Source organism: Anoplopoma fimbria, chromosome 24, assembly GCF_027596085.1.
Source record: "Anoplopoma fimbria isolate UVic2021 breed Golden Eagle Sablefish chromosome 24, Afim_UVic_2022, whole genome shotgun sequence".
Classification (NCBI taxonomy): domain Eukaryota; kingdom Metazoa; phylum Chordata; class Actinopteri; order Perciformes; family Anoplopomatidae; genus Anoplopoma; species Anoplopoma fimbria.
In genome coordinates, this window is record NC_072472.1 from 17,543,729 (window position 1) to 17,554,279 (window position 10,551).

The window sequence follows — 10,551 nt, forward strand, 5'->3', positions numbered from 1 at the left end:
CATACGTGCTCGTCCTTACAGGCCATTATTACTAGGTTACTGAGTGCTTCAAAGTGACATACTGCCAACATTGAGATGATGTGAATGTTCTACCTGACCTTTAGCAATCTACTTGTGGTTTTCAGATCAGAAATTATGCGCTGTTCTCTTCCTGGTATTAGGTCTTTGTATTTGCCTATTTGACCTTCCAGACTCAGACGTAGGCCCCTTTTCAGACTGTAATTTGAATAGGACAGATTTTTAAGATTGAAAATTGTATTTATTCAACAACCTAAATCATTTATTGCTGAGTTGTCTCTTTTATTGTTAACAGGATCAGATTAGTTTAACCAACCCAGATACTGTATCTACCTATCCTCCAAGCTCCATTTGGGTAGGCAGTGTTCGGCATACTGAAGGTGACATAGTGTTGTGTTTAAAACAAAAACAAAAAAGAAAAGTCACAGCATTTGGGCTTATGAGAGATATAGCATGCAGCAGTGAGAGTGCAGCCATTCAGCATAAGACAATGAAGACAGAAAAGCAGACTCTGTTGCTATACAGTACTAGTTTGTTTTCACAATCTTCTCTGACTTTCTCTTTTTTTTCCCCCCTCTTTCTCTTTATTGTTCCCTATCTCTCCTACTGTATTCCCCGATTCAGCACAGTTCAACTTAATTCCTGTGGGACTTCGGATTGTGGCAATACAGGGGGCAAAAACAGGATTATACCTGGCCATGAATAGCGAGGGATACCTCTATACCTCGGTAAGTATGCTCTTCAGATTAGTCGTGTACATCATTTCCATTTGATCATATATCTCTATTTTATAATCTACTTCATTTTGGATATTAAAGTTCAGCTGTCAGTTGGACTACTTTTTAGAGTATCTCTTATTGCAGGGTATTATGGATATTGAGAACTTAAAGGAGTACTTTAACCACAACATGATCATTTGTTCATCAATTACTTGCCCCGTGTTCCCTTAAATACTTTGAGACTTATTTTTTCCTCATATGCGTGCACTGTGAACGGAGAATCAAAATATGGAGAAAAGTCCTGATGAATTGAAGTAAATGAGCGCTGCGTTTAATAACAGCAGAACTATATCAAAACATCTGCTTACAAACTCTCACACAACTTGTGCAGTATAATCCAAGACTCATTCATCCAGTCGTATGCTTACTACTTCCCAAGCGCATGCATCTTCTCCAAAGCCTTACTATTTAAAACACTTTGGACTGGTTGGGACTTAAAGCGAGCCTGTACTGTTGTGTTTGCATGTTTAAGTGTGCATGAATCTATGAGAGAGAAAGGTGAGACACAGGGAGCTCCATCTACCTGTTTTTGTGTGCATTTTAAATTTGGGCGTAAAAAACCTGAGTGGAAACGCCCCCCAAATTTTTTTTTGTGCCTGGCTGAGATGAAATGGTTGGTGCATCAATATAAGCAAAATGAGATGAAGGGCAATGGCAACTTCCCCTGGAGCTTCTGCCTCGGCTTCTTTTCTCAAAAATTGGTTACAATTTGGGATAAATTTGAATTGACACCTGGCTACAGAGAGATGGACAAGGTGGGAAGGTGTAAAGTATATATGTTATGCTTAATTTGTTTGGTTGATTGGTTTAGCGCTTTTGCACCTTAAATCTCCATTAACTTTTATTCTTACACACATTTTTTCCTGCGTCACTCACTTTTAAAACATTCCAAATGTTACTAATTTTGTCAGGTGCTTTTAAGACAATCAAGACTGAAAGCTTGCAAAAATGTTGACATAATGACAGTGATAAGTTCTGCAGTCAATAATTAGCTGAAGCATGAGGTTCTGAATCACTGAGTCAATGTGTCTCTGCGATTGCAGACAATGAGAAAAATGCTATCGGTTGCAGGTAAAAAAAACTAAACAAACACATTTTTACCTTAACATACATTAAACCAGTTCCAGTTGAGCAGGAGACACAAATTAGTATAATTTAACTGTTTGAAGTGCAAGACCAATGACAGAGTTATCAGTATAACAACTATTGTTTTCTAATTCAGACAAATTGGTATATTCAATAAACTATTCAAAACTATTCAACAGTTACTACTAGAATAAATATACAACTTGCAATCAAAAGATAGGCTGCTGCATTAGCAGAAGGCACTGTCTTCATTTTCAATCAGTTTCAGGATTAAACTGTGAGCTGCAATTCTGGTGAGAACACTTGTGCACTCACTGGACAGTGCTAATCCCAGCGTGCTGTCTGATCAGCACTTTGTAAAGTGCTTGCAACAACGCTTTACGTTTTGCATGATAAAATGGCCAAAACACAAAAAGAAAAGATCAAGCAAAACCATTAAATCTTTAAGCAAGGAAGCGTTGAAGCCCATCTCGGCAATTAGTGGAGTTATGGGCAGTTCAACCAGCACCACGGACAGCGTCATTGACGGTTTAAGGGTGTTTACTCTGATCAGCACCCTGGACAGTGCGCATAAAAATGGCTACATTACATTACATTACATTACAGTCATTTAGCAGACGCTTTTATCCAAAGCGACTTACAGGACTTACAGGCTACATCACATCAGTGACAAACATGGTTCTTAATACATAGCTATTTTGGGAAGTTCACGTATTATCTTTCCAGCTCTGTACAAAATAACTACACGAAAGCAATAAAGTTATACCCATGTTGCTATATATATCAGTGACCAGGCTAAGAAAAAAAAATTTACACCTCAAAAAAGATAGTCACCCAAACAGTTTTTGGTGCCAGAATACCTGCAGTAAAATAAAGTGGATTGCTCATAGTATTTAGAAAATTCCACCTTTGTTGTCAGTATGTCCTCACTGGGTTGTCTCTATTAACACACACAGATATTAAATATATGTATACTATATGCATATTTAACATAAATAAAAATAAAATATCAAAGGATGTTGGATGGATACAAAAATGGGGTTATTGTTGCACAGTTTACTGGATATATAAAAATAAATGTCATTGCCCCTGTTTAAATATGTTCTCTTCAGTGATCATCTGTGTGTCGGTTCCAGCAGAGAACCTGATTAGCATGTATTGGACTTTGGTGCCCTGCCTCTGTGAACAGAGAGGAGAAGGGATTTCCTCAGCACCAGTCAATAGCTGCACTGCATCCCACACTGACCTCTCTCTGAGAATTTACCCTCTCCCAAAACACACACACGTACACGTATTGTCGGTATGAGTGCAGCACAGCAGAACAGCTGTCTTCATGTGTAATATCATGCATGTTTGATTTTATGACCGCATATTGTTCTCTATGGTGTATCTGATGTGCTAATTTGCTGCTGCAGGTGGCGCGATATGGCACATTATATATCTGTGTGCTCTAACAGCGTGTTCATATTTGCTTTTACATTAAAACGCTTGCCAAGAGAGTGCGTGACACGGATGTGGAATGTTTTCATTTATGTTAAATAAGTTCATCACTGTCACTCACGAGGTGACTGGCAGTGTGACTAGTCACTTCCTTGCAGCTATTTTCTCATGTTCTCAAATGACTGTCACTTCTGCTGCTTAATGGTGGCAATTATGTTTCTTTCTCCTGAATAACTCAGTTTTTTTTCTTGAATCCCTCTCACATGTCCCCTGCACACACACACACACACACACACACACACACACACACACACACACACACACACACACACACACACACACACACACACACACACACACACACACACACACACACACACACACACACACACACACACACACACACACACACACACATAGTGGTCAGGTCGTGGAGCCAGGCTCCATAACAAGTTGACAAGGTCCACTGCTGCCTTGTCTTACACATAAATCTCAGCCTCACTACCTGTAGGTGACAACAGGAAATGGCTGATCCTGATACAAAAATAGAGCTTGGCTCATTCGTGCCCCATTTTATAATCTATGTGCTCTGGAAAACTCCTCATAGACAGAGAGAGAGAGTAAGAGAGAGAGAGAAAAGGGCTTGTGTTGAAGGAGGCTGTCTCACAGAGGCAGTTTTTGTGCCAATCAAGATTAAGACGTGGATTTTGCTTGCTTATTGTAAATATTTGGTTCCTTCATGCAGGTGTTTGTGATGATTTTACATCAGGAACTGCAGATGGAATTTAGTTAGTTGCTCGATACATCTAATTTCCTTGTGCGAGATTCATGTTTTTTTTGCATGGTCTCTGACAAATCTATATAATAACCTAATAACCTAAACTAAACTAAATTAAACACATGACTCAACTCTTTGTTTCAATCTGTATAAGACTGTACATTATCAATTTTCTGCTCTCCTTTATTATATCAAAGCCAATTTGAGTTTGTGATGTAAAAAAATATTTGAGTGCACCAGTGAGTTTAGACAGAGTGGCAGAAAAAATACACATATTCATTTAACTCAGACACTGATGAAACTTTAATCCATCCTCCCTCTTCCTCATTAGTGTAGATCAGTGTACAACACATTCAGGTAGCAGCTTCTTTCTACTTTTAGAGGGTGCTGTCCATCATGTTTATTGGTTAAAATGAAAATCGTCGCTGGCAGCAGGTCATATCAGCTGTCGCTAACTAATGGTAATTCTGTGAGTAACTTGATGGCAGGGAAACTTCAGTGCTGTCTGGTAAAAGCGCTCTCTGCAGCCGGTGTCTGTGCTCGGTCAACGACTGTTTTAAAAGGGAAGACTGTCAACTCTGTTACACCTCTGTACGATCAGAAATGGACTACGTCTTCTCTGATCACATCGTGTCAAATTCAGGAGTCGCATTCTCCCAGTTAAACTCACTTCCATCAGATCAGCATATTAAACTTATGATGGTTTTGAACCAGGACCTTCAGTGTACAGATCAAGAAGCTTGTGAAAAATAAGGCGTGTCAGATTTTAGTGGGCTCCAGCTGTTAATCCAGTCAGATGCATTTTTAATCACACATATAAGTATCAGATCAGACTCCGAACAGGAGGATCAGGGCCAAAACAACTTGATTAAGACATCCCTACCAAGAATACATGGACATATGGAAATAAAAGCACGCTTTGTTCCTAACACCGGCATGGCTTATTCAGATTGGATGGTTTTAATAAGGTTTTAGCAGCTGTCACTGTGTGAGAATTTAGTCACTGGATTGATCAATGATTTCACCATGTTTTTCTCACAGTTGTCACCTAGGAGAGCACACAATCACACACCTCATATGGTTCTTTGATTCATTAAAGAGACACTTAAAGGAAAACTGCATGATAAACACTATTGTTTGTGATCCGTTTAGGCCTGTGATAGTGTGTGCGTGCGTGATAGAGAGAGTGAGACAGGCAGGCAGATAGACAAAAGAGAGGAAGAAAGAAAGAGGGGGGTGAGACCTTTTGATGAAAAGCTGGGCCCTATGTCCTTTCCATTCTTTTCATGGGAGGATTTCATTGAGATGCAGGACAACACCAGCAGGGAGATAGCATCGCTTTTATCACAGGACAGGATAAGATGTGGACATTAGAGAAAGGAGCGGAGAGTATAATTGGCCAGAGCAGGAGAAAACAGATGAAGTGCAGAAATGCAATGATAGGGGCATACATTTTGCCAGGCAGCCAATTAAGAGCTTAGTGAAAGCAAAAAGGACTCTTTCTGATTGGCTCGTGATAAAGGAATTCCTTGTAAAGGTGCTCTCTTTACAAAACTTCAACGTAGTTCTTGAGATCTGACGATGATACAAAACCCACCACAATGTTTTGTGTCCTGCCTTACCCAGAAAATTCGAAAGCAGCGTGATGAACGCAGCAGACGGTCACCTCTGTCACTGAGGGTCAAAGAGGGAAAGTCAGCCACCACTCCTCTCTCAGATACATTATATTGACGAGGGGCCTTTCAGCTGTCAGTCAACGCTGCAGAGGCACGAGTCCCTGCACATTACGATCCACTCTGAACTCACCATGCGAGCCTCAATAAAGCATTACAGACACACATGTATGTCTGCATTACAGACATACATGTGTTTTGCTAGACAGTATTAACTGCCAGTCTCATCCTGTCTAAACCCCTTTTAATAAGCACGTCTATGCCCTATTGACTTATGTAACGTGGCGTGTCAGAGTGCATCTACATCTGTTGTGACAATAACATCAGCGACATGCCCTGCTGGTGGTGTTCTGCATTGCATACACACACACACACACACACACACACACACACACACACACACACACACACACACACACACACACACACACACACACACACACACACACACACACACACACACAGATTAAGTGCATGAGGATTGTTGTGAATGAGATGCACATTTCATGTTGTCATGTGACTGGGTTGCTGCAGAATTAATGCAGTTCTATGAAAAACTGTGGGATTAGTGCAGCTGGGCAGATTTCACAGTTTCCTATAGATTACAGTGAGAGCTGATGGGACAGGAAGCCTGTATGACACTGTGACCCCTGCTGTCTAAATAGGGGACTGCATATTTATTTATCCCCCCCCCCCCCCCCCCAAAGGCACAAGTTCTGATTTCCTGCTTGATGAAATGAGAGTAAACAAGATTTTAAATATTATTCACGGATTCTCTATCTTTCTAAATAAATGCAGGGAGAGACGTTAGTCAGTTTGAAGGAACTCTGCCCTTTGAGTGTGTATTACTAGTACTTCACTTCCCTTATTTGGTGTTGAGTGCAATCCCAGTGTATGGTGGCATGGAGAGTTAAGCTTCCTGAAGCAGGTAGAATAGATGTAATCAGACACGAGGGATGAGGAAAGAGGTGGTGTGTGTGTGGGCGGGGGGGGGGGGGTCGGGACGCTGCTCTGCATCATAAAAAGGTTCTTCCCATCTTGGGGATTCTCAGCACGGATGCTACATATTACCTTTCTCGTCTGCTTCCATTTAAATACATTTTTGGCTTGAGACACAAGGAAGGAAAGCTACCCAAGTCTCTCAATGAGTCGCGGTGAGAAGCAAGAGGGTTTTTATTTAATTTCTAGTCCCAGCACACCACCATTAAAATGGAAATATTCCCTCATCACTCTTAAAAATGTGCAGCCCTCAACACATCACCAACAATGAATCATCCGCGCAGGTAAATCTGTTGGTTTGAGTGATATCTTCAGTCAGTAACCCCCAGGTGGTCTCGGTATTTCTGCTGAGCTCTGGAGGTTGCCTCAAGGTGAGCTTCAGAGCTGGGGAAAAAATGACAGCAACATTTTTGTATCAGTTAGGGACAGGTATATTGGATCTTGTGGAAGGTGTTTATGACAAATCGCTTTAAAAAGGTATGTCTTTGAATTTTCAGGACAATTTTTCTTCTTGTCTGCTCGCTCAGGGTCATTCTTTTTTTCCTCCATACCTTTGAAGACTACTTGAATGAAATACAGAAGATGTGGGTTCTATCATTAGGTTAATTTAAGTTGATTTCATTTAGCTAATTATAGGATGACTTGGGAGAGGGATTATCAATGGTGTCATCCCAGAGGTTAAGCTGAAGGGTATTTTGTTGGAGTGATGGGTTCATTCAGTGTCACATCATGGTATGCTAAAGCCCTTGTCAGCCCAGCGTTGGTCCTCAGGGGAGATGCAAAGAAGCAGGTATCTCTCTTCTTAATCTCCTCTATTACCCAGCAACCCCTCTGTCCTCTCCGAACTTCTGCTCTCTTTCCTGTCTCCCCTACCTTTCCCCTTCTGTCTCCCGCAATTCCCACCCCTCTTGCTCTCTGGCCTGATTAATAATGAATGAAGCAGATCATCTATCGATCCCATCCTCTTTGTGTTAGCGCAGCAGAAGATATCAAACCTGTCAGAGGATCTTAAAATAGCTCAGCAATGTGGGAGAGTTTGTCGGGTTAAGGGTAAGGGGTTGTTTTTTTCTTTTGTTTGTTTTTTTTAAATGGTGGGAGGACAGCAGGAGTGGACGGAGAAAGGGCACAAAGTCCTGAATTGCCTCCTCAGCTAAAGGATGACGCCTATGTGTGAAGGTGAAAGGCGATGATCTGTGATAAGTGTGAAGCTAGAGGTCTCTTGTACCTTCTCAATCTACTCTTGGCTCTTTTTTTAAAGCCTGCACATGCCAAGTTGTGATCTGTTGGCCCTTTTCTGTCATCCCGAGTCTCAGAGATATTCTCCACTCAGCCATTTCTGCCATGCTGCTCTTACTTAATCAATCCAGCAGATTGGCTTTGCTCTCTGACAGGGGAAGGACCCTGATGGAGACTAAGAGAGCTGTATATCTGTCGCTAATGGTTAATATCACCAGACAACATTATGCAGGGTTTAGTGGTCCTTATGTTGGCAACGGGGAGGGAGGGCACGTGCTGCTGGAATATCATCATTTACAACGACTGGCTGTACTGTTGGATTTGGTCCAAGTTTTGCTAATTTGATTTTGTATGTCCATTCAGATTCAGCCAGTCTCGGACAATTGACAGCACAAATGGATAATTCTCTTTTGGGGGAATGAAGGGAGATTAATCTTACTATTGTCTCTACATATTCGGAGTCGGGAAAACTTGCTAGTCTAGTGGTTCTCAATCTTTTTGGTCTGTGGCCCCTTGAAATATAGCAGTGTCTATATATGACCCCTAATTGACTTAGATGTCTATGAGTTATGAGCAGTTCATTCTGATGAAGACCCTGTTTTTTAACCAATATGGCAACAAAAACTATGTCTTTAAATTAGTGCTGAAATGATAGGTCGAATAATCAATAACTTGGATAACATAATGGAATAAATCTGCTATATTTAAGTTATTTTTTAAAGGAAAAAAAAGGACTCGAAGTATAATTTCAGCGCTTAAAGCGTAATTCTTTTTCTGTCCCCTTCTAAACTTCAGATTATGTCATTTGAATAATCGTTTTAACTACACTACTTGTTTGTCACTGACGTGTAACGCCCACCCTCCAGTTCCAACACAGGAAAACACTGCTTGCTCCTACCTGCTGGCTCAGCCGGCGCCATGTTGAGAGCCACGGGGAGGCAATACTTTAAATTCCGTACTGAGCACCTTTCATTTCAAACAATAACGCAATAACGGATGTCATGACACATGCAGCCATGATGAACGGTAAATGATTGTGGATACGCATACAGCAGAATCAGATTCCAAACTCTGTTTTTGGGGAGGATTCTGTTTATGAACACCAACCTACTAATTTCCTGAAGATCGATCCCATTACCCTGAATCTTGTTCACTATACTGTAGGCTATGCAAGTTAGGCTTCTAAACTCGGGATGCCTCTGACGCAATCACTGCAGGTTGATGTCAGAGTTACTCATTTATATGTTATGTACGTAATGTGTGTGTATAGACTGACTTAATGTTGGTGTAGGTGTCAGTATTTCAGTGCTTTTCATCTCCTCTGCCCTTTTCCTTTGGGAATGTGTTATGTTTAGCTGAGATGATTGCTATTTCTACATGCATAGAAGGCATCCTTGTCTTGCTTTTCCCTTAGGACCAGAAGGTTCATGCTTTCAAAGAAACAAGAGGCCCAGATATAATTCTATCTATCCTTTTCCCCTCAGGAAACAATCACCTAGTTAATGTATTTCACCACTTGTATCGATGTTGTTGTTGTTGTTTTTTTTCCAAGTGAGTGCTCACATGCATTGGAGTTCATGTTCAAAGACTCATAAAGATGTAGAGTTTACATTATTTTCCTTCTCTTTCTATATTTGCTAATATTAATGCACCTTTCACCCCCCTTTCCCATATTTAATTACAGGAGCACTTCACTCCAGAGTGTAAGTTCAAGGAGAGTGTGTTTGAGAACTACTACGTTACATACTCCTCCATGCTCTATCGCCAGACCCAGTCTGGCCGCTCCTGGTATATCGGTATCAACCGTGATGGCCAGGTCATGAAGGGCAACCGGGTAAAGAAGACCAAAGGAGCTGCACACTTCCTGCCCAAAGTTATAGAGGGTTCGTCTCCTTTTTGTCACTTTGGAACAATTTTAAACCGGTTTCTTATTTACTAATCACCTCCTTTATTAATAACCGACAGCTTCTATCTCTGTCTCACAGTTGCGATGTATAAGGAGCCATCGCTACATGAGCTCGCCCCCGAACCGGTGAGTCCTCCGCGGAAGACAGTGAAGACATCGGATTCGCCGTCCTTGAAGAACGGACGGAAAGAAGCTCCCAAGGCTGATGCGTCATAGCACAGGAGACGGAGGGTGGGACAAAGGGGCAGCAGTGACGCTGGGAATACAGTCGGCCATTATGCACTGAGGGTGGCTGGGGGAATGGCCCTCATTGGTCCACCACATTCCATAAGTGCACTACGAGATGCTGAGAGATAGAGGGGTCAGAGGTCATTCAGCAGCCAAGAAGGCCTGAGAGAGGAGTCCCCCCCATCAACAAAAAAGGAAGCCCAGGGCCTGAGTCCCAACTACTACTATCACCTCCCCCTCCACCACTGTTTGTCTCCTGCTCTGTCCCCCTGTGACCTCCTAATGCTTCTCCTTCATTTCTCTGTCATGCTCAAGCTTCTTTGTCCCACTGACGATTTCATCTTTTCCGGTCCGCTCTATTGTACTGTATATTCACCACTCACGCATTTCCAGCGCTGACTCGGCATC

General features: G+C 41.7%; 1 protein-coding gene across 2 annotated transcripts in view; it reads left to right on the forward strand.

Annotated features, from left to right (window-relative positions):
* The window catches only part of fgf11b (fibroblast growth factor 11b), a 30,476-nt gene extending 20,345 nt beyond the window's left edge, over window positions 1-10,131 (forward strand). For both annotated transcript variants that reach the window (XM_054625385.1, XM_054625386.1), the window contains exons 3-5: window positions 643-746; window positions 9,694-9,892; window positions 9,995-10,131. In XM_054625385.1, coding sequence (XP_054481360.1) covers window positions 643-746; window positions 9,694-9,892; window positions 9,995-10,131 — 440 coding nt within the window. The remainder of the gene's footprint in view (window positions 1-642; window positions 747-9,693; window positions 9,893-9,994) is intronic.
* The last annotated feature ends 420 nt before the right edge of the window (window positions 10,132-10,551 follow it).